At 37.8% G+C, this 25,117-nt stretch overlaps 1 protein-coding gene across 1 annotated transcript in view; it reads right to left on the bottom strand.

Moving 5' to 3' along the window:
* Positions 1 to 24,823, bottom strand: part of TM9SF2 (transmembrane 9 superfamily member 2) — a 28,043-nt gene extending 3,220 nt beyond the window's left edge. Inside the window, exons 1-16 of the mRNA XM_009865740.1 lie at positions 24,653 to 24,823; positions 20,333 to 20,400; positions 19,133 to 19,226; positions 18,292 to 18,419; positions 14,311 to 14,440; positions 12,615 to 12,739; positions 11,608 to 11,719; positions 9,125 to 9,204; positions 8,925 to 9,033; positions 8,671 to 8,803; positions 8,300 to 8,419; positions 6,087 to 6,144; positions 5,290 to 5,449; positions 3,674 to 3,825; positions 2,486 to 2,597; positions 1,720 to 1,891 (exon numbers count right to left, since the gene is read on the bottom strand). Of these exons, the coding sequence (XP_009864042.1) occupies positions 1,720 to 1,891; positions 2,486 to 2,597; positions 3,674 to 3,825; positions 5,290 to 5,449; positions 6,087 to 6,144; positions 8,300 to 8,419; positions 8,671 to 8,803; positions 8,925 to 9,033; positions 9,125 to 9,204; positions 11,608 to 11,719; positions 12,615 to 12,739; positions 14,311 to 14,440; positions 18,292 to 18,419; positions 19,133 to 19,226; positions 20,333 to 20,400; positions 24,653 to 24,823 (1,924 nt within the window). The remainder of the gene's footprint in view (positions 1 to 1,719; positions 1,892 to 2,485; positions 2,598 to 3,673; positions 3,826 to 5,289; positions 5,450 to 6,086; positions 6,145 to 8,299; positions 8,420 to 8,670; positions 8,804 to 8,924; positions 9,034 to 9,124; positions 9,205 to 11,607; positions 11,720 to 12,614; positions 12,740 to 14,310; positions 14,441 to 18,291; positions 18,420 to 19,132; positions 19,227 to 20,332; positions 20,401 to 24,652) is intronic.
* Positions 24,824 to 25,117: the final 294 nt, after the last annotated feature.

The following is a 25,117-nucleotide window of genomic DNA, read 5'->3' as shown; positions in this document are numbered from 1 at the left end:
ATTAATTGACCTTATGCTTCTGTAAGACCTAATTATTTTTTTTATGCTACTTTGTAAGTTTGCACTACATTTAAAATTGATCCATGTACAGCAATACATGTTCATTTCCAGTTGAATAAGCATGCATTCTTAAATTCTTTAGTTCAATGAGACTATGAGTAAACCCAGATCATAAATAAAGGTTAAGAGAAGGGCAGGGTGAGAAATAAGACTTGAGTGAGAAAGGGAGGCAGAAGCTCCGATCTACGCATTCAGACTGACTTGCTAACCAGTACGCAAAATATAAATAGAGATGATGTGCAAATTACAGAATATCTGCAAGCAATGCCAAAATGTGTTAGACTGACTTAAAGAGAAGGATGGAAGATAAACACAACCACTTCTGGAACATAGCTTGATCATTTTTCAAAGAGATTATGCAACGTACTTAAGTCCCATTCCCTCCTTTTAACAGGCAGTGACCCGAGAAACTCCTTGCAGGCTCTTGCTCCTGTTCATTATGATCTGCATTCCGTCATGGCGCACAAAAGCTTTACTATTTCCTAAGTTGAGTGGTGATTTCTTTGAAATTAATATTCTGTTACACTGAAAATGAATATGATTCTCAAATGTCAGTTCTTTTCCCACTAGATTTTTAGTCTGTTCTCCTATGTTAAGTGGAAATGAAAATTCAACTTATAGTAAGATCTGTATTAAAAGTTCCGATGACAAGCCATTTGCAGCCTAGGAAGCCTCAAAATATAGCCCATATAGCTGCATACATAAAAACATACCAAAGCCTTCAGAACCATTAAACTTCATCAGAAAAGTGACGCTTGAAATTATTTAAAGCATCAATCAGTTAAAAAAGAGCTTCAAACATATTGCTCTGTAGGGTGAAGTACACAAAGACAGATTACATTCTACTGGAAGAGAATTCAGTATTTTCAAGATTTTTGAGGAGTTTGCAATTGCTGCCTTCTTGCACGAGAGTTTGAAATGAGACCCTGCATTTTCACTGCCATTCCTCCACCCCAAACAAGGGGTATGTCTGTCTGACTGAAGATTCTTTCTTTGTGCTGAAGATGACAAAGAAAGATTTTGTGACCTCATCTCCCTTACTGAAGAGGGAACTGAAATGCAGCACCTAAGACAGGTGTTTTTCCAAAACCTCACAACAAAGGTAAATAGGCAGAAGCCAAAATCACATCAGAAATGGTTACGAAGTTCTGTCAGCTTCCCATGCCTCTTCAATAAAGGAAAGAAAGTAAAATAATTCCAAAATAGAGAAAAAAAAAAATATTCTGTCAACTTTTACTCCTCTCTTCTTCCCACCTTCTATTCCACAAAAGCAGCAGTTTTGTCCTTAAGTGACACTGTAAGTTTATACTTGATTGTGTGTGATTTGAAGTGTGTTTCTCCAAAGATGTCTCATTTAAAAACTTGAGTTTGTCACAGGAGTAACATAGGAATGAAATCTAGAGATGTATTTATGACATATAAATGTGTCATATTTGACTAGTTATAGGCCGCGCTTCAAATTAGCCGTAGTTTTGTCTCATCCTCAATCTCACTAAAACCTGTAATCACAGGGTTGCCAAATGCTACACAACTACCTGGAAGAAAAATAAAAGCATATACAAGTTGATAATTCCATGTGAAGAGAAATTTTGGCAAGGATTCTACTGTGCAAAGCTAAATACAGACTCAAAATTTAAAATTAAGGTTCAATACACTTACCTGTGAAAAGGAAGAAGATCAAAACCATAATCATGGTGTAACCGAAATATAAAATGGTGCTAGCTGTTCCTGTGATTTGCAGTTTAGAAAAAAAATAGTGTATTGCATATATTAGGAAATAAACTGCAGTGAAACCACTAGTGAGAAATGAACGCCACTGCCAGTGATAGTCCTAGAAGGGATAAGGAAAAAAACAAATGTATGAGTAGTGTTTATTCCATATACCTCTGATGCGCTGACCCTATTACTGAACATAGAACTACTTCTATTACCACTTTACCCAAAAAGCGAGTTTTCAGCTACAGGAAAAAGAACTACATGTCATTGATATTGCTTTAACTACACCATTCACAGTTAAGAGGTAAGAAACCTAAATCACATAGGCAAAAATCTAAAAACCCAAGTAAGCCAGACCTGCTACTACCAGACACAAAGATTTTTTTTTTTTTCCTCAAGGCTAGGCAAGTCCAAAATGCATTTTGCTCGAACACAGTTATCGGATTAGTTTAGCATCTTCAAGAAGCAGGGAGTCACACTCTAAAGATGAGATACCCAACTTGGCAGTACTTCGTGCAGTGTTTTAGTACTTGTTACAACTTTTGCCACAGCAGCCTACTTCACTTTTTAAAGATATGGTTTAAGAAGATCTAGTAACAGTGCTTATGCTGAATTCTAGAATGCTTACTTCCACTAACAAAAGCTTTAATCTTTTTTGGAAGCATCCTTAAAACAACATGAAGTATGAATACTGAAGAATATTTCTTACCTCTGCACATAGATGGAAGTAGCAGAGCAATATTGTGGCCTCAGAACATGTAATAACCAAAATAATGAATACCAGAAACAGGAAGCCAAACATGTAATACATCTGGTGAGACCTATAAAAGGGAGTTAAAAAAAATAGTAATTTAAAATTGACACCATGCTAATATAATTTCTTCATATGCAGTAGCATCACCTTCAGCTTTAGTATTCCCCTTCCTACTGAGGCACAGTCTTTATACAGACTTACATACAGTCTTATTCTGTGCAGCCACAGAATTGGCCAATGCATTTTCTAACTGAAGAACAGGAGCCTCAGCAGCTCAGTCTGGAAACGGTGCAAGAGCAAGCCCGAAGCGTGGTCCTGGTTGGGATTTTCAGGTAAGAACTGACTAGACATAATGAGTGAAATTACAGTTCTAGTGAAGTCAGCGTGACCTCTTCCCCTGACTTCAGCAGAGCTTAGATTTCACCTCACATTTCAATCAAAGAGGCAGAGCTGCAAAATAACAAGAAGTGTCAAACGCTGTAGCTGTCTATGTTGGGTAGAGGCACCTATTCAAGGTTCAGAAACAGTTTAACAAGATCCAATAACTAAATTGTGCCAGAAGGACGACAAATCCCTCACGGTAGATTAGTTTGTCAGTGTGCCATGAGCTCACATCACAATTCACTTACATTGGACTAGTCTTTGGTGCCTTAGTTTTGAAAAGAATTACTCTCTGGTGCCTTTACGAAGATTTCACAAGATTTGGGTTTGTTTCTTTTTTCCCCCAGGAGTAGTAATACTCTTCTAGCCCCAAAACAACTACAAAAAACCTCAAAGTCAATTTTAATATAGTTACTACTCTCACGTTACATGCCATATGTCAGCTTCAGAGCCACTTCCACATGGAGTCAGAGAAGTATCATGAGAAAACTGGCTATCTGAATATTGTAGGTCAGCTGTAAATTGCTAAGCATATCACAGCTGCTTCTCTACACACCTTGACAAGCCAAACAGGCACTGAGTAGCTTCAAAACTACAAAATGTTAAAAAGATGTCAATGTTTGGTTTTTTTATTGAAACAGTATTCTGGTAACCCTGCCTCACCAAAAAAAAACAGTCAAAACATTCTGAAGAAAACCTTTCACAAAGAAAGTACCGACTTTTGTAACAGCAAAAAAATCAAATAGATTGTGTTTAACTTACCAAATACTATTGAGAATAAAGAACAACTGTATAAAGATACATCCAAAAGGCAGAATCCCTCCCATAATGATGCCAGGTAATGGCTTGGTATAGAATGATTGCTCAGGAATCTGACGAGGAATTTGATTTGTGCGAACAGGGTGTTCAATGGCCTTTAAACAAAAATAAGAAACTGCTAAATAAATACAATGTCAAACTACAGAACTACTTCCTTTGTGCATCACTTCTGAACTGGCAAAAGCCACATTTGTTTTGAGTATGCTCATAGCTGCTACCGCTACACCTGTTTTCACTACCAGCCTAGCTACCAACATCTGTTAGGCAAACAAGCTAAAAGTCAGCTCTTACTGAAAATGTAGCAACAGATATTCTGGACTTCCTGTTTAATGATTACCAACTACCTATTACAGAGGCCGAACTGATTTCTCAGCTGGGGGGTAGTGGTGGTGCAGACTCTTGTTTTCCCCTTCTAAAAATCCTTGTATGTTGTTTTTCAGGGATTTACTCCAAGAATCACTTTAGGGTAAACACTCAAACTGAGAAGATTCGATCTGGCAATTAAATTGTAATTTAAGATGCATGCACTGACCATGGTGGGACAATCTAGATGCACAGATAAACACATAGAACATAGTGGGAGAAAAAAATGTAAGCCAGATAAATGCATAAAGATAACACCAAGAGCATCAATAGATACTTGCTAGGTACTTGCTTTCTGATTTGGTTTGAACGTATTTGTGACACCCCATGTTGCCTTATAGTTTATCAAATCCTCCTTTCTTAAACCCCTCTGTAAAATGCAGGGGGTGTTGATGGAATTTCAACGTGGCTATGAGAAAAAACACACTGAATTCTGGTTTAGAAAACAGGATAACTACAATCAACTTAAAAAGTGCTTTCTAAGGTACTTAAATATTTTGCTAAAGGTATTCCATGAGAATTAAAAAGAGCTGGAATTCTGGCTTCCTATACAGGAAAAAACTCACAAAAATAGCTGAATTTACAGATCTTTACGTTTGTGGGGCACAGTAAACCACTTTTTTAAGCAAAAAGAGAAGAATCAATTTCATTATTAAGAAGGTATGGTCATCAGTATCACAATATGTCTTCGTATAAATAAGTAGACTTGAAGAGCTTAGGAGTAAATACCAATTAATCTCTATGAAGCAGTGATAACCATTTACTGAACACTTATGCAAAGAGATTTCACGTGAACTCCAGCAATTTTATCAGAAAATACGTTCAGTGTAGATGGTGGACAGAGGAAAACCAGAAATGCCTACACTGCTTTCCCTTATGCTTGGCTGTGTTAACTAGTTTTGGGGTTTTTTTAGTAATGGAAGAGATGCTAATTAAAATGTTCAAATCACAGCTTTATCTGGAGCAGTCACTCAATTAAATATGACGATAACCCTAACTGTCATGGAGAAACACCACCAACAACCAACTGAATATCAAAGCCCTGGAATCCCAAGATTGGACACCTAACACAGCTCTAAAATAAATGAACAGAGATGAACCTGACAACGCAACTAGCCTAGTTGTAGTTTACATAGTGAAAAATACCAGACACATGTATACATACACTTAGAAAACAACTGCTCAAACACACTTACGTTTTTCTTAAAACCAAAATAGGCACCAATAAACGTCAGTGGTACAGATATGCAAAACCAGAGAGCCAAAATCGCAACCAAAGTACCAAATGGAATAGCTGCTGAAGAGCCTTCTCCCCAGAGAATGAGGTTCATGATAAAAAAATCTGCAAACACAATTCTGAAAAATACATTACACACTTAAAGTAGAGAAATACTGCTTAATATTGTTAATGTTAACAAAACAATAGCACTGTAGTAAGATTTTAGCATAAATCTCTGTTAAAGCCAAATGACACACACAAAATATTAAAATGAAGGGGTCAAACAGCAAACCTTTGCTAATCTAGTGAGACTGAACTCCAGCAGGAGCTGACGTTCCAGCTAAGCAATTTCAAATATATTCTTGTCTTAACTACACTTCAGGGTAAGGTTGCTTGCTGTGATGAAGTAGAAAAATTTATCACACTGATTATACAGTATATGACACTATATGAGACCAACGACAGTGTGGTCAGAGAAACAGCCTAGAGAGTCAAAGAAAGCAATGAAGAAGTGTGCCTGTCTAAAACTTACTGCTATCATAATGGTTTTTAATCAACCTTTTCACATGGTGAGAGTAAACAAATGCTTACTAAAAAAATAAAATCTAAGCATGATATGCTATTAGCATATTCATCTTTTGTCAAAAGTGTCATGACATTCTTGTAGCTTCTGGAATAAAGGTTAATGTAATGTATACCTGAAATTTAAAAATCGGCTACACATGCCAGGGAAGCAATTTAATTCTTTTAATCAGGATGATATTCTCAACTTACCCCGGACAAAGGAATGATGTCAGCAGGACATTTGTTTTCCATTTCTCACCTCCAAATGCTGTATTAAAACATTTGACAGTCATCAAAACATGCACTAAGCTCACAACTATCAATTTTCCAATCCATTTATTTGTTATACTTAGTTTGCAAATATTCAAATAACATGCTATCATGCCCAAGTTTAAAATATTAAACTAAATCTTCAGTAATAAAACTGAATTCCCTCATCATATTGCTTAATCACAGAGCTTCAAAGCAAAGAAAAGCCTCAGCCCAAGGTCAGGAAAAATAGCCAACTAAAACTGGGTCTCTGACCACCTTATCTGCTAAAAGAAGGAAGCGGATTTCCAGCACTTTTAAGTCTTTAAAAAACAGTTTAAACCTGGAGTGATTAAGAAGCTTTCTAGCATTTGACTGCAGGTTTCAGTACGGGAAAAAAAAAGTGAAAAGCAAGCTTAACAGTTTTCTTGAAATAATCCTCTGTGAATTTTACAAGAAAGTCAGGACTAACATGCTTACAGGAAGTAGTGATGTTCTCTTGAGTCTTAACAGCATTAAACAGTGGTGATAGCAAAAGACCAAATATAGCTTTATTAAGAAAATCTTTATGGAATTGCACTACGCTGATAAAAATTCTAGTCAGCACACTTTAAAATGAAAATATTCTGCTGGAATGCAGTGAAGCTGACAATTTCATCGGAGCACTGCCATAATGACATGCTTCTTTACTTCAAGAGTCAGAAGTGATTATGGTTAGAGTGATTTTAATTAAGTTTCTATTTCTTCATAAAATCTTGGAAGAATGCAGCATCGGTTATTAAGATTAACCATTCAGTGTCACCTCAGCTTTCATTTTTTAAATGCAACATTGAAAAAAAATAAACTTTCAAAATTGGATATCCATTTCAGTTGTATTTTTGTTTATGTCTCAGATTATTTGTATAATATAAGGATAAACATTCACGTTTACATGGCTTTGCACAGGGTATGGACCACGTGTTATAACAAGAATATCTCTGGATCACTCACTCACTCACTGTCTTTGCAGTTAAACATAATATTTGAGTATCAACTAAATGATTCCCCATAGGTACAATACGAAACGTAATTACTATTACCTACATCACCAAAGATACGGGATTCAATTTACCAACACACTTCAAAATACATTTCAAAACACATAATACACAGCATGCTATCAAGAATAATTCTGTCCTCAGTGGCGTTCTTAGTCCTAAATTCTCCTTCAGTTTAAGTCAAATTGGCTTGAAGATGAGGAAAAGCAATAGTCCACTATCAGATCACTACTATTGTGCAAAATCTCCTTACAATATAGAAACCCTCTTTCCTCACATGAAAAAACACAAAATGGTCAGAAGAAACAACTTCACTGCCTACTACCACACTGAAGTTCAGAAATAAACTCCTCCTCTAGCTCTTTACGTTCACAACTAAAACAGTCCAACAGATCCAGCTCAGTGGATCATGAAGAGTCTTCTACCTTGAGGAAGGTAATTACGAGTTGTAAGCAGAACGGCATGCTTCACCTTAAAATAAAGCAGAAGTTACAGGGGAAAACCATTTTAGGTTTGTAGGCAGGCCTGGAAACAATAGCTAGCTGGGATCAGTGAAGGGAAACAACATCAACTAACTACTGCCAGGTACTCAAATACCACTGAGATGATTTCTGGAACTACAGAACACTTAAATCCTTCCCCCTGCACTCCTGCCACAGTCTGATAAGCATCACTGTTCCAAAGACCTAGGAACTAGCTGAAAGAGGTGACAAACCTCAGGCATGCAAAAACAGGGAAGTTTGTGATTTGAAAAAGAAAAAACCCCAAACAAGTTATCAAGCAACATCGATGTTGCTAAAACCAAATGCAAGTTAACACTGCTTGCCCCCGACTGTAGGAAATAGAAGTACAAAATTGTTTAATGCAATGAGTTTAGCACTAATAAAACGGAATTTGCTTCCCAATTCCATAAATAGGTAGCAGCAAGAGCAATTCAGGGTCTTTAGGCATGATTACATCAAAATCAGCATAACCATGTCAGTGCTCTGTATGTGTTTTCTGTTGTTAAGGTAAGTACATTTCTGCAACTCGCCCTGAGGGAAACTACAAACAGTACTGCAAAATAAAAACCAATTCTGTGATGATAATTTACTTTAATGAACTTAAGCCTTGTCATTTTCAATAACTTCTACTCACATTTGTAGAATCTGGCAGCAATATAACCGGCTGGAGTTCCAAGCAGTACCCACAAAACTACAGCACAGGTCATTAGAGCTCCCCGGTTAGCAGGTGACAAAAATCCCAGGCAAGCAAAAACTATGAAGCAGAAATAGACAATTTTAGAAAGTAACTGTACATTTGACCTAAAGCTAGTACATCAATTATCTTAAAATCTCTGTATACTTAGTTGCACGTCTACTAGACCAGCTCAGCTGTTTTTAACCTTAAGACTTTTAAGAAATTTCTAGACAAAAACAATTCTACTATTTTTAACTAGTGTCATTAAATTCGCAGTGGAAAAAAAAACCATCCGCACTCAACTAACTTCCTCCCGCTTCATTACTTACACAGGGTAACAAAAGTCATTATTAAAATCTGTGTGCCAGAGCCTAGAAAAACAGACAACAGCATCCCTTTTCTTGGGGGCCTGAAAATATCACCATGAACTAGTTTCCAGCCAAATTCTTCTTGAGCATCCTCCTGTAAAGGAAACATACCTATTTTAATGCAGTACACTGCCATTTAAATAGTCTGTTACAGAAATATTTACCTAAAAAAATTACACTCCAAATAAACTTTACGAGGTACATTTTAGACTTACAGTGGAATCCATCTGATTGTATCTTGCAATGTCTTTATGCAGTGTCCTCAACATAATCATGGCTACCATTCCAGACAGAAAGAGGACAATCACCAAGGAATTCATTATACTGGATTAAAAAAAATAAATTAAAAAAATCATCATTCAAATTGCAACGTAAACATTTCAGTACAGCACAGCTGAACACTATTTCTCCTCACCTAAACCACTGAATGTGAGTGTGAGGCATGGATTCCAAAATATAATCCCATCTTGATGCCCACCTTATATTCTTTTCTTCCTGCAAGAGTAAACATATCAGTTTCAGATACAGTATGTTGATGTTTATGCAAAGCAATCTTAAAACTCACAACATTGGAAATTTCATGTTGCATGCCTTTATGGGAATAGTTTAACAATAGCTACTGAAAACACACCTAAGATTTGAACACAGTATCTGAACCAAGACATTTTCCAAATAGTACTGAGCACCTATGTCTTCTGAAGACATAAAGAATTACCAAATTAACTGAATGGTGCTTCCTCCCTTCAAGAATTACATTAATTCATCTGGCATTCAAATGACTACCAGAATAATAAAAGGACACACATTTTTTAGTGTATGCAAGTCAATACCACAGATGCTGAGAACTAAGCTCTGCTATACAGTCTCCAGCAGTCCAAACAGTGCTCTGTCCAAACTGTCCTTTGCTTTCATACAACCTTGTTTCAGAATCAACTACCAATGAGGTTACATTCAGCTGCGAGACAGATGAGCAAAGAACTGCAGAACTGACTTTGTCAGTAGAGGGAAACAAATTATTCCTTCAGGCGTTTCAATGGGCTGTACTTATTCAGGCTGAACTTTCACTGATCAGAAACAGTTCAGAAAGAGCATTTCTTTATTTTGCAGAGTAAACGTGAAAAAAGGAATAAACCCGAAGACTGCTATTAAACAAACCAGAAACACTGCTATCAGCAAAAATGTGTGTCTTTCTGACAGGATGTTATTTCAGTAATTTATAACATAAGAGCAAGAGTGCTTTTCAGTAAAGCCAGTTTTTGAAAATACAAAATCTAACGGATTAAAAAAATTTAGCCAAGATCAAGTATCTAGTTCACTGAGGTAATAAAACTAGGTCTCAAAACAAGCAACAACTTTCTAAACCAGTATCAACGATTCTAGGGTAGAATCACATTTCTCCCCATGCCTACATCTCTTCCTGAGATGGCCTGATCTGCCTGCCTGATGGGATTTCAGAAGGCGACCTCCAAATGATGCAACATAGTGCACAGGACAGTAACATGCACAAAGCTGGGCATGTCATTTTTAAAACAGAAATAATATAATAGCATGAAGCTAAGGTCATTCTTAATTACTAACTTATCACAGGTTTCCAGAAGCACTTGCTTTTCAGTATACAAATTAACCAATAATAATTACATTTTGAGAAGTTTTAAGTCATACATAATAAAACCTTTCTGAATATTTTTCTTACACTACTTACTGTATTTTGAACTTTCAAGTTACTAGAGCAAAGAACGATCGCGGTACTTCTACAAACACTGCTGTAATGGCTTATAAGAGATAAAAGGGGTTCATGCATCAGAAACTGTGGCAATGTAATGATATTATAAGACCGGTGCTTTACTGCGTACTCCTTATGACAGTGCATGCCATACCCTAACTCAATACTATCCTCCAATTTTAAAGATGAACTATTCAGTCTCCATTTCATCAGAGTCAAATAGCAGGCTATAAGTTTAGAATTAAGAAAGATACATGAACAACTTTGATAATAACAATGGCCTATCATTTTGAAAAAACCACTGACCTTACAGCAGAACAGACAAAAAAACTGCCTTATTACTATTTCGTTTATCTACCAATTGCCGAGATTTTGATTGAAGTCAATAACAATAAAAAAAAAAAAAGGAGCAGACTCCTTCAGAAGCAGAAGGATCACATCGCTACTGAAGCTGACAACACGAACTGCTGTGTGTGAGCTATCCCCTAAATACATACACAAGAAGCCAAGAAATCCAGTTAGCTATAATCTGCTTCTAGAGAGTCACTTGCATTCTGAGGCCTTAGTCTAATGGGGAAACAGTCTGGCAAAGAGCATGAAACTTTGGGAAACAGTTTTTCCAGCAAATTCCATTACAAAAAATAAAAATCTCTCTTGCTTGTCACCAGAATGAGACATAATCAAGTATCACTGCTCTCTGCAGTTGCCTGAAGTACTGCTTCTCTGCTTTTAAATAGAGAGCAGAGGAACAAAGAATATCAGCTTTCTAGTCTTTTGCAGATTTTCATGGGAGGAAGACCTTGGAGAGAAGGAAACTTCTGCAGTAGAAGAAAATTATCAGCATCAAGCTACCTACAATAGTAATTAGCTGAAACACAGAAGATTTCTCAGACTTATGAGCTTAGATTGAAAAATAAACCACCAGACATCTCAAGTAAACATGGAAAGGATGGTTCTTTTTAAAAAAACACAGATGCATTACATATTCAGTGTGTGCAGGGTGGTATGCAAAACTGTAAAGCATGTGGTTAAATCCCATCTCTGACATTCCAGTTAAATACATTTTTGAAAATACATATTTACTGTGCCAAGATAATTTTAGTTGTCCATCTTTATAATTCAGAGTAGTAATGTATGATTTAAGATGTAACTACCACAGAAAGTGTAGTACTCACATGAAAAGAAATTGAGTATGTGTAAGCAATTTTGACTTCTCCATTAGCCTTGTTACTTATATCCATAGGCACTCCCGAGCAATCAGGGTTATCTGGATGAGTATGCTTGTAACTACAGAGAAGAAAAAACCCAGAATGAAAGCTGCCTCACTGACAACAGTCTTAGAACAGAATTCGTCCACCTTACAAAAGCATTGTTTTCATCCAGCATTCTTCCCTTAAATACAACAATTATTCTTAATGCCTCATAAAATTCAGAACTCCTAAGGAATGTATCATAAAGACAAAACTTTTATGACTTCTTGATATTTGAACTTTTTAAACAAGACTTGCCTATTCTAAAAAGAAAACTATAGAGAACATAGTCTCTAAAGCAGAGCACCAAAAATTAAACAAGTCTGCACACTATTAAGAACCTCCAAAATGCTCAAAAGCTACAACAGAATTACTAATTTCTGTGAGAAAAAACCCCACACTTTAATTATGATGTTGGACCAACAATGGAACAAGCTAGTATACCAAGAATTCAAAGGAAAGAAAAGATGCTAAGAAATAAAAAAAAAACAGACGTGGGCTGTGCAAAAGCCATGCAGACACCAGAACAACTGACGAGTATATTTCTGAAATCATTCCATTAAAATCCTGATTGCTGAAAACACCAAATGTTGCACTCTGATTACTCCTGCATCACAGACTGGTGGCCTACTCCATCGCAAGACAGAATATTCCCCACTAGGGAAATGAGGGTTGCTTCATCGAACAGACACCACCTCCAGGTTTTATTTTATGGTTTTTTTACCTCAAATAGGAAATAGTGCACAAAGACCTACCAAGTTCAGAATAAAATTATGTTAGATTGCCCTACGCTACACTATAGCAATCAACAGGAAAACTCATCTACAGGTCACATATCTAAAAACATTTTTGACTAGCAACAGGCCCCCAAATCAAAGCCGGTATCTGGGGATGGACCACTGTTAGAAGACAGGTTAATTCCAAGTCCTAACCTTTTTGGTTCAAGTTTAGCCGCAACCAGTCTTGCTCCCAGAGCTTCGTTTTCCACCACATGGTAATATATTTTTATATCGACGTGGTTGAAGATATAAAAGGTATCTTTTTCATGAAATTCTGACTGCAATGACAAAAGACAACATTTAACAACCAGGCAGCAGCTTAAACAACAATTTTAGACTGCATACAGTTTTTCTATCAAGAAGTTCTACAAGATGAATGTGTGACTCTAGGAATACAAAGATAGTAAGGTCTTTGCATTAAAGTCTAGACAAACTAGAAAAGTTAATAATAAGTACTTCTGAACTGTAGTAAGACAGTTCAAAATTGTATATAAATATAAAGTGCATTTATAAATATAAATAAACTTTAAAAAATACTTTGGTAACTGGAGATGTCGCATTTTATTTAAGTAGCAAACTGAATAGATAACTATGTGACAACTTTCATATCAGAAGCATTTCATAAACATTAGCTATTTTAAAACAATATGTATATCTGTCATAGATTAAACAGAACCTTTTAAGATAAACAATACAAATAATTGCTCTCTGTAACAGAATCACCTTTACAGTTGAAACCAAAGATGCACAGGGATGAACTGCAAGCAGCAGCCAAAAACACTGAATACAAATCTCAGAGGACGGGAAACATCACCTTGGAATTTAGTCAGCTAAAGTGACTGTTAAATCACAAGCACTATGTCTACCAAAGTTCAATTATTAGTTCTTCAGGGTTCTACCCCCACTCTTTTCTACAAAGCATCCTAATTACAAGAACAGTTATATATACAAAGTGTTCATCCACAGTGCTTCAGTTACTTCTCCCAAGTTATTTTCTCTTATTAAATATAAGTGTCTAAACAAGATTAAAAGAATACTGCCAGATTACATATTTGATCATGAATACATCCATTCATATGGAGCCTCTAAAATCAATTCACTACACAGGCAAGGAAAAAAAATCAGTAACTGTAGAAATTGTCATCTTTGGTAAGATCCATTAAGTAAAATCAACCATTTTGCTAAAACTAAAAACCTATTGAAGGTTCTCAGTGACCTCTCCATGGAAGAGGTCTGTGGTAATCTAAAGACATCCTGGTCCTTCTAGTACATTCTTATTTCCATAATGCTTACAGGGCATTTATCTGGACCTCCACCAGGCAACCCAGTAGATCTATCTCTCACAGGAGCAGCTCTGTTCACACAGAAATCTTATATTCTGCCTCCTTCCATTAGTCTACACTGTTTTAGAGAAAGCAGTCCTCCAAGAAGTATTAACTTCCATGCAGAGGTACAGATATATCTATGCAAACCTGCTCCCATGAAAACATTTCTATCTCACAAAAATCTAAAGTCCAAATCTTCACATGCTTAGGACTTCTTAGGCAACGAAGGACGACATGGTTTTCTTCTTCGTCATCTTTTACATGTACTAAAGGTTACACACATTTACATCTTCTGTCTACCTTTTAGAGCCCTTCTGCATCAAGCAAGAGAAGACACAATGTTCTTAAGCTTAGATGAGGCTTACAAATTGCGGTACTTGCAGAGATATCGAAACACCTACCTAGTGTTAGGCAGCGAGAATTCTTGATAGTGAGGACTCACCATAGAAACATGACATAAGAGAAATGCCAGTCTTTAAATTAGTAAAAAGGGGATATGAAAAAAAATAATTGCATAAACATACATTAATAACACAGGCATCTTTTGGACGGCCATCTTCTGTAATGTAACAGCCAATAGGAAAACCAGGATTGCAGAACCTCTGGTTATCTTCAACATCATAACACCAAGTGACAGGCATGTTGTCCACAATCCTGTAAATGGCAGAGTGATGCTTCAAAATTTTTCAAAACACACAGTGCAATGGAAACAAAACCAAATTAATATTAATCTAACTTGGCTACATTCATTGTTGAAAAATTCATTACAAGAATAATAGTTCTTTCAGATCTTAACTCATGGAATTGCACCAACTGCCTATCCAATTTCCAAATAAGATATAAGCATACAGCTCTTCAACTGACAGTTTATCTTTTTCTAGAATAAAAGATTTTAAAGATCCACCTATTTCTTTATAAGGTTGCTTGGTAAGAGGAGGGTTACTTTGGGGCAACCAAAACATTCTGTTCACTTGACTGGTTTCTGAAGTTCCCTTATAAATATAGCCCAATACATAAAAATCTCCCACTCCAAAGTTCTAACAATTTAAGGTTTTATTATTTTGCCTTTAAAAATGGCCAAAATCATCCACTAAACCAACTGAAATGAATTTGATAATTTCAAGTTTAAGACACAAGTTAGTTTAGTTTAAGACACAAGTTAGTTTAGTTTAAGACACAAGTTAGTTTAGTTTAAGACACAAGTTAGTTTAAGACACAAGACATACATATTATTAACTCTCCAGCTTCTCTCCCTTCACTGTCTACCTGATGCTTTTATTTATTGCCTCACAAGATTTATATTCATATCTCCTAAAAATTCTGAGCCCAGTAGCTTTGCAATTCAGTTTCAACACAAAATTTGTGGAGGAGTCCCATGCCCCCAATAAGGAGCTGCAGAAAATTACAAGATACAAACAGGATCCAACATTCTACCAACAGTACAAATGTCAAAACCAAAACTATACTTTTAAACATAGAGAAAGATACATAGCATAGTCACCTGCCCTTTGTAGAAGGAACTACTTAAAATAAAAATCAAACCGTTCCTTTATGTTAGGAACTGGTTTAACTAGCTGAAAGATAAATCCCAAAGGAAAGTCATTCAAAGAAGAATTAAAATTCAGTAGCTTCCCTTAGGGCAGCATTAATTGCTCCAATGTGCATTTCAAAGGTCTGTTAATAAACTTCACACACAAACAGGACAACTGCCACTTTTTGTGCATCACTAGACCAAAACCAAGGATATCCCACTGAAAGTCAACCACACATGTTTTTTGTAAAATTTATCAAGCTACTGAATAGCCTTTACAGCTAAATGTCTCATCATTACAACCACTAGACTATAAATGTTAACAGGTAACTGATAACACCTCATTAGGTACTTGTAAATACCTAATTAAACCCAGGAATTGTCACTTTGGACCACAAAACCACAGCAGTATTTAGCCCATTACATACGTAACAGTTTCTAAAGAAGCACTATTTTTTACAGCATATCAGCAGATGGGGGTAAAAAGAGTGGTAGGTGCCACCTTTGTTAACATAAAAGGATCCGCATCATCCCTACCAGGCAGAAGTAGCTGATGTTCTCAGCTCATGACACAGAGGAAGAGGTGGGGACAGGTCCTCCAAAAACACACTTTCAGGTTCTCAGGAGATTCCAAAGACTACCACAACCACAAGCAGGAGCAGCAGGACCAACCAAATCCTACTCACTTCACCAGGCTAATACTGGATACAGTCCAGTTACTAATTAGGAGCTATTCCAGATACAAATTCATTTACACTTGGACGGTATTTGGAATTTTACCTCCATAATATTCGATAGAGATATCTCTTGCTACTCTTACTATTTTAACTCCATTATCAAAACCAGGCAAAGCATTACCCTATTGCAAATGAGTTTGGTTGGGGTAAAGGCTTTGCCTTGCATCTTCTGTGGCAAAGACATACCGAGCTGCCTTCAAACAACACTGCTGGAACAAAATGACAGTTTAAGAAGCAAATCATTTTTCACAGCTAATCTTCAAGTTTTGAATGACTTGAAGAGATTATACACGTGGGCAAACATGCTATACAACAGTGTTCTCGCATGTCTCTCAAGAACATCTGGCGATGAACATTGTCAGCCAAGATACCAGTATAGCTGTGGAGTCCAATTCAGTAGGTCAATTCCTAATCTTATTGAGTGGCTTTTAAAACCTTTAAAAGTATTTTGCACCATCTGTGTTCCCCAGGAATTTTATGATAAATCAAAGCTGGATAATAAACCTCTTTTAAATCCTCATTTATGCTACCTTGCTGATCCCTGTTACAACGTACCTCTGGACCAGGCATCATTCATCACAAAATCCAGCCACTTCCACTTTGTGAAGCTGTGGCTGAGGACGACTATCATTACCATATAGACATAAATAGGGATTCTTCATGCCACTGGTTCTAAAGTTTTAAGGCAGTGGGCCTAGTAAAAAAATAAATAGTAGAAGTGCTATTAAAAGTACTAAGAACATAAGAACTACCCTAAATTAAAAGGGAAGTTTTCACATTGAAAAATATAACTACATCTTACTAAATTCTGAACAGTCCAATTAAGTTAGCTGTACAGGCTAAAAAAATACTCTTAAATACACTAAGTATATCTGTAAAACAATTTAAGATATTCTGTAATATCTGTAAAAATATCTGTAACGTTTCCAGATTCATAGAATCATAGAATGGTATAGGTTGGAAGGGACCTTAGAGATCATCTAGCCCAACCTCCCTGTTCTGGGCAGGGACGCCGCCTCTTGACTAGACCTGGCAACACATGGGGACCGAGCGGGAATCGAACCAGTGGCCTCGGTGTTGATCCTTATTGCCAGCACCGTGCTCAAATTTCTTTGTTACTTCCTAGTTCACCTGCATGAAGAGATGTTATTGCCTGTGAACCCTTCTGACCTCATCTATCAACTTCCAACTACACCAATTTTCAAGAGGTTGACAGAAAGATTTGTATCAGTGAGCCACATTTCTCCCCTAAAAAGGGATCTCCCATATCAGTTCCCAAAAGTGCGAGAAAATGCGCTCATTACCTTTGCAGCACGGGTGGCTGTTTCAAAACTGAAGAAACAAAATGTGATATTACAGAAAAAGGTTTAATGACAGTGGCAACGTTCTGGATAGATTAGTTAAAATGCAGGTGAAATGCTGAAAGTTTTAATCAAATTAGATGAAGACCAAAATATTTGTTTCTGTGAAGCAGGGAACACATATCTGGAATCATATGAGTTAATTATGCTCACATCTTACTTGCAAAGACATGCCAGAAGAACTCTGACAACTTCTACCCTTGCACTCAAAGGCTGCTGTTAGCACAGTGTAGCGCGAGTGAGCGCTTCCAGCATCAAGACGGAGCCTGCTGATAAACACTTCCCAGCTCTCGGATGCGCGTGCAGAGCATGGCTACATCCTAACTGAAAATCAGCATGAGATTCAGCACACGCATTCAGCCTTGCCGTACCCTGAGCACCCATGGGAAGAGGATTCAATGTCAAAGCAGAAACAGAGCCCCAGCATGCTCCAAGACTCAGATGGGTACAGAGCAACTCAGAGAATATCTCCTGGACACACCTGAAGGGGAATGCAAAGGCTCTTGAGAAAAACAAAGAGACATAGCGATAGAATGAATGTCCCTTAAGACTTTTCTCAAGCTAGGGCAGGATTAACAGGTGTGAAGATAGAGCAATATTCTACAGTAAGCACAGAGGCAGCATGAAAACCACACAAAGCTTTGTGTTTGGAAGCAGAGTCATTTCCATAATACTTGGTGCTTATCCTTCAAACCAAGGAAATTTTTCATGATGACAACAAACAATGAAATATCTTTTGCAAGAACAGAAGGGGAATAGATCCAGTGCAAACACCTTATGTTCAATATGTATTAACTTGCAAACAGAAAATAACCTAAATTAAATTATCACTGACATATTAGACTAAACAATCTATGAATTTTGATATCAACTTACCAATGATGTTGATAATTCAGTAGCATGCTTTTTTTCAAAAAGTCTAATTTCTGTTTATCTTCTGGCTTTGTGGCATCATATGTTTTTGTACAAACAGACTTACATGTCTCCTTCTTGTTGAATGTGAACTAAGAAAAATGAAAGACATATGAGCAAACAGATTGCAACAAACTTTGTGACATGTTGCTATTTAACAAGTTTCCCCCTACACATTTATAAACCGTCTGTACTATTATAATAAAAACACCTAACAAATTACCAAGACTACTTATATCAATCCTCCAGAGAAGGTTTGATGTGTGCTACAAAACCCTCCTGTACTCACTGTAGAAGCCCTACACCCTTGCTACTAAGACCTGTTTTCTGCAATGATTTAGCAGACAAGTCATTTGACCTCAGAGCAGCAATGCTGTCCCAGGCACATTCAACTGGTAATTTTCTCTCCTACTATATGTAGGAGAGAAGACGAGAGCTTCAGTAACGAGAAAAGACAAGCTAATATCATTTCTAATTCTTCAGTTTTCACAGCTGTAGTGTTTTCAGATCTGGTTCCAAAAAAGTAGCACTCATTTCTGTCTAACAAGGGGACAGCTGAGGAGCAAGAATCACATTTGGCCAGGTTCCAAAGTAAGAAGACAACCTCCACACCATTTCAGGCTACATCTTCATGAATGCAAAGTGCGTAGTTACAATTACATTAAATTGACAGATTTCTATTACATGGAATTTCAGATCATGAAGCTCTTTGAGATGAAGTCCTGGCAAAGAGGATCTTCAAGATTCTGATCTCTGTTAAATTTCAACGTTTGTATTCCCAAATAACCCTTGTGAGAGAACAAACCCTGTAAGGAGACGGTTCTATCCTCTCTCCAAACAATACTTGGCCAAGGTTTTCAGAGGGACGCTTCTTTCCTTCTGCTTGGCAAAAATCAAACCTGAATTAAAGATATAGAAGTTAATAAAGTATTACCAACTACAAATATTAGACCTCAAACAGTGCTCCCAAATCAACACCTTCACCACAAGTAGCTTTCCTTCTAGACAACAGTTTCTTCCTTGAACCTGCAAAGCAGTGTGAGAATCACAGTCCCATCGTGAACCATCCCCCCTAAAAAACCCAGAACAAACCCAACAATCAAATCTCTTCATCAGCTAATCCAGCACTCACATTTTATTAAAACTTGGTATCACAAAAGTTTCCTTAAGTATTTATTAATTGCCTATCTCATCAGGGATTTTAGCAAAGAATTAAACCTTCATGTAGAGTTTCATGATAGCTCTGAGAGAAAAGCATACAGGTCAGATCTTGGGGTGGGAGATAACAAAATAAAAATAAATAAATATATAGACACACACAAACAAACATCTCCTTTACAACAAGCACTATTAAGTAAGCAGGTTATTGCAGTTTTATTCATCAATTCATTTAACAGCACATCCTCCAAGCCTAATTTCATCACATTTGTGTTCATTAAAACATAGACATAACTAGTGCTTAATCTCTTCAATATTAACAGTGAAAATATTCTTTGAAGCAACAACTTTACATAGTCCTACCAGGTACTGATACATTTTGTGCACTCCTATGATGTGTACCAAGAAAACATTTAACACCTCATTAAGATAATTGAAGGGAAGTTCACACCTCATTACCACTTTAACTCATCTGGCTACAGGCTACTAAAGACAGCAGTAATACTTTGATCTACAAAATTACAACTAATGCAGAAGAGTAAATATTTTTTATATACATACACATGCACACGCACACTTTAACCTTAACTTACTCTAAAGCATGAGCGCATATGAATCCATGCGCTACTTCTAAAGTACAAGCAAAGACAACCGAGAACGAAGCAATGTATGCACCCATCTGCTTTCTGAAAATTCTGTATTTATAAACTTATGTTAGCAAAATAACCAGACATTCCTCACCAGTCAACTGCTGTAGCAAGATGCAGGTAACACTTTAAGATAAATTAAATTCATCTTTTTGGAAGAACTGGCAAATAAAATGGCATAAACAGTACAATATACTTACGCAGTATATTCGTAGGGAAGGACAGATTCTACAGAGTCAAGCCTGTTCACAAACAACTCAATTCCAGACTGAAAGAGAGGAGATAAACAGCAGTTATTTTAAAGCACTTCTTCACTTCTGACAGATATATGTAAGTAGATTTGTATGAATAAGATAAAATAAAGCTGAAAATATAAAATTTGTGTAATTATACATCCTGAAATGCAGAATCTTGTGTAATGAACTGTATCTGCTGAAAGCAAACGTAAAACACCATCTAACCAACACAAAAACAGTGACTACATGACAAAATCACTTTAAGGGTAACATAATCATTCAAACTACAAGATAGCAAGAAATTATGAGCAAGAACAATACAATTAACACAGTTGCCAGTGTTTTAGTTTAACATACCAAGTCAGAGCCACATGAGTCGTCACCACAACTTTTGTGTAATGGAAGTCTTAAAAGAACTTGAACAAAAGTACATATGAGATCAGTACTTCTCCCTATAATTACGCTGTTCCACAATTTTATCTAGGTAGCAACTGAAAACGCAACTACAAGGATTTAGACAAGATACTCAGACTGATACACTATTTTAAGTTTGAACAGAAGCTCTTTCCAAAGAGAAGGCAAGGATATCCACACTCACCATCTTATAAAAGTTTACCAGTAACTCTAGCAACTCTTGAGTAAGAGCCTGAAATTCAGTCTGCTGTGGTTTCAGACTGGGGCAGCTGCTGCTAAGGAAAGGGAGAGGTCTCTCATTCTTTCCTCTTAGTCTCAAAATCCCTTCCCTTACTAAAGTCCTGCAGTCCTAACACATTTCAACTGTTTATCCTATACTGGTTTTGGCAGTTATTTGCTTGCACCGTAAATCAATTCAACTGGCTAAACCAGCAAAAGATCCCCCAAAATTTTTAAAGAGCAGTTTTTAGCAGCACTGTGCATTGTATTACTGAACAATCAGGTAAGAGCTGGAGACAGCAAAAGGAAGGTGAGCGCTTTCAGGAACAAGACCTCTCCCTTTCAATAGCAAGCCACCTATTTTCAAACCATGAATCAATAGCAGAGCTTTTCCTCCCTATGAAAATTCACTCAAGTTTAGCCAAATCAAGAAATCCTGGAGAAAAATTTAAAAAAAAGGAAAAAAAAAAAGATGCAATTGTTCACATGTATCTGTAGCTCAGATACTTCAGCCAGATACCGTGTTTCAACGATATACTGTAGTTGTCCACGTGCAAGTTAGGATGCAGTTCTGCAAGTGACAGGCAGCTGTGAGCTGTTAGGTCAATTCACTAAGTGAAGGCACACCGTACTGCTCCTCTTTCCTCTGCCCTAAGCCAAGGAGACCTGCTGCTTACCTATGGGAAGTGCACGCTTGTCACAATTCTGTAAATCCTCTTCAACTCACTAACACAGCAAAAAAATAGTCGGGGAAAAAGCTGGATAGTTTCCAGTCATGTTAATAAGCTCAAAAAAAGGATTTATCAGCTGGGACAATGCCGACAACAGGAACACACTGCCCAGAGGAATACAGGAGTGACATTTCTCGCTTTCAGCAGCAAGGAGTTAGACCACCCTAGCTCATCCCAGAACCATGGGTTTAGATTAGCTATTTTTCACTGGAGGAGGATATTTACCTGAATGCTCCAATTTGCCATGAGAATTACATGCATTACTGCAGATCAGTATCTTTGATAAACTATTTCCCACAGAACAGCAAGCCTCCCTTGGAGCCATCAGTATTTTTTAAAAATGAGTAAGTATTCTTAATGGTAAGGCAAGAGTTACTACTTAAGTCTGTACAGACCACATTCCGTTTCTGATGAGATTCCAACCAGAAACAGGAAAGGTAGCCAAATTGAGTTTGCTCTTGCAGATTATCAGACAGCTTGGAGGAAGGAGGAAAGTAATGAGTCTCATCATTCTTGTGCTGCTAGCAATGTGCCCCACTAACAACATCCAATCCCATCTCACAGAACCATAGGATCATTTAGGCAGGAAACGACCTTTAAAACCATCAAGTCCAAGCATTAACCTAGCACTGCCAAGTCCTGCCAAGTCTGCCACTAAACCATGTCCCTAAGTATCACATCTACACATCTTTTAGATACCTCCAGGGATGGTGACTCAACCACTTCCCTGGTCATTCTGTTCCAATGCTTGACAACCCTTTCTACATAGAAGTTTTTCCTAATATCCCATTTAAACTTTCCCTGGAGCAACTTGAGGCCATTTCCTCTCATCCTACCACCTGTTACTTGGGAGAAGAAACTGACCCCTACCTCACTACAACCTCCTTTCAAGTAGTTATAGAGAGCTGTAAGGTCTCCCCTCAGCCTCCGCTTCTCCAGGCTAAACAGCCCCAAGTCCCTCAGCCACTCCCCAGAAGACTTGTTCATCAGACCCTTCACAAGCTTCGTTGCCCTTCTTTGGACACGGTCCAGTACCTCAGTCTTTCCTGGAGGGAGGGGCCCAAAACTGAACACAGGATTCGAGATGTGGCCTCAATTCCCTCGTCCAGGCCAGGATGCCATTGGCCTTCTTGGCCACCTAGGTACACTGCTGGCTCACGTTCAGCCGGCTGTCCACCAGCACCCCCAGGTCCTTTTCTGCCAGGCAACCACTCCTCCCCAAGGCTGTAGCGCTGCCTGGGGTTGTTGTGACCCAAGTGCAGAACCCAGCACTTGACCTTGTTGAACCTCATACAATTGGCCTTGGCTCATCGATCCAACCTGTCCAAGTCCCTCCGCAGAACCTTCCTACCCTCAAGCAGATCAACACCCCTGACTAACTTGGTGTTGTCTGCAAACTTACTGAGGGTGCATCTCGCTAATAGAGGACAGGAGACCCACAGTTTATACCAGACATTTAGAGATCTGGTCTGTGGATCTAAGTCCTCAAGGAAATAAAAAAAAAAAAAATCAATATTATTACTGACATCATAATCAACAGTACCAATTTTAAAACTCTGCAAGAATATGTAAAAAATTAAGGGTGTCCAGGGAATCTCAGTTTTACCCACTTACGTAAATATTATGATATAGCAATTACTTGACGACATATTGTTTCTCCTCACCAGGCACCAGCCTACACTCAGTTGCAGATTACATGGAGAGAATCAGCTGTGAAGAGTGATTTAGACTTCTCTATATACCTATGTTTCACTTAGTAGTTAAACTGGCTGGGTCAAGGTAGAGAAGTACAAGAGGTGGCTGATTTCAGAAAAAGATTTTTGCAATACACTTGATGAGGTTAAAACGTTCAGCTAGCCACTGGTGGTAGATTAACATTACCCAGGCACTTCACATTTACAAAATGATAAATTCTCAGTATAAGGAGACAAACATTTTGTACACATTATACTAGGGAAAAGATACAGAGACATGAGTGTCTCAGGTTGGTTACAAAAAACAACAGACAACCTGGTTTACTTAAAAAAATTTACAATCTTTCCACCACAATCCTATCTTAAAACTGGAACAGTTCAAACATAGCAATGCTGTTTGTGAAAAACTACAAACTGCAACTTAAAAGTCTTAGCCTGTACTTGAAGAAAAAAAATAATCCTACAGAAGGTAGTGCAGCACTGTAACAGGCCACCCAGGGAGGTAGCAGATTCTCCATACTTGGGTATTTTCAAGGCTTGCTTAAACAAAAGGTAAAGCTGAGGTGATATAGAGTTGGCAATAGTTGTGCTTCAACATTAGGCTGTACTACGTGACCTCCTTGAGGCCATTTCTGAACACCACTTCCATGATCCTATAAAAGAACGTCCAGAGAATGTTTTACTATAACAACAGAAAGAGCACGGAAACAAGAGTGAAAAAATCCACAGCTATGCAAGATTAGGCTGGTCTGAATGGAATAATACACTTAAAGAAAGGAACAGGCATTTATAGCAACTACACCTTCATTACACGCTTGGTTTATTACTTGGTCTACTGATTCACGACAGTAAACGGATAAGGTCAGTGCAAAGTATTTAACAAAACCACACAGTTTGAATAGACTCTTAATATGAGGAATCGTGGACCACTGTTTCATGTAATACAGAAACAGAGATCAGAAGTCTGAGGTAGCCACTTTCAACAGCTGTGACACAATGGATCACAAAAGTGATTGGTCTTGAACCTTCTCACTGAAGTCTTAAAGCACAGTCTGGTGTAATTTCCATCACAGCAGCAGCAAACAACTTCTAAAGCTCACCCAGACAAGTGAAGACTATTTTAAGTACAGTGCGCTTACCGGGCAAAATCCTTACAAATAGGTAATTTGGTTATGCGGAACTTCGTTTGTTACTTATGCAGACATAAAAATAACTTTAAGTTTCACTTGAGACTCTGGGCCCTGGAAGCGCCGACACTTCAGATTCTTGCAGCTGGGCGGACCCAGCGAGGGAAGTGTCACTGCATGCTCGCCTTCGTTCTGTATCTGCTTCCAGCCATCAGCTGCTTGCTCCTGCCCAGAACCACACGACCCCCCGGCGCGACCTGTCATTGCCATTCTTACTTTCCTCAGCGTTCCAACGAGTCTTTATAAAGGGCCCGAAAGATAAAGCGGCCCGGGCTCCCTATTTCCGCAACGCGACCGTAACTCAGGAGGCGAGCGGATGGCTCTTGCCCTCCCTCTGCGAGGGGCCGTGGGCCATCGCGGTGGGAAACGAAACTCCCTGCAAGTCCCTCCAGCAACCGCCGCCGGGGCCGTTACAACGAGGCAGCTACAAACCCTCTTGAAAAAAAAAACCCACAACGAAATACCAAAAGCAAAACACACCACAACGGCCCCCTCTCAGCAGCG

Source organism: Apaloderma vittatum, unplaced genomic scaffold (genome assembly GCF_000703405.1).
Source record: "Apaloderma vittatum isolate BGI_N311 unplaced genomic scaffold, ASM70340v1 scaffold8553, whole genome shotgun sequence".
In the NCBI taxonomy this organism is placed as follows: Eukaryota; Metazoa; Chordata; class Aves; order Trogoniformes; family Trogonidae; genus Apaloderma; species Apaloderma vittatum.
The sequence above is the reverse complement of the archived record's forward strand: the minus strand, read 5'-3'. Positions and strand labels throughout refer to the sequence as shown.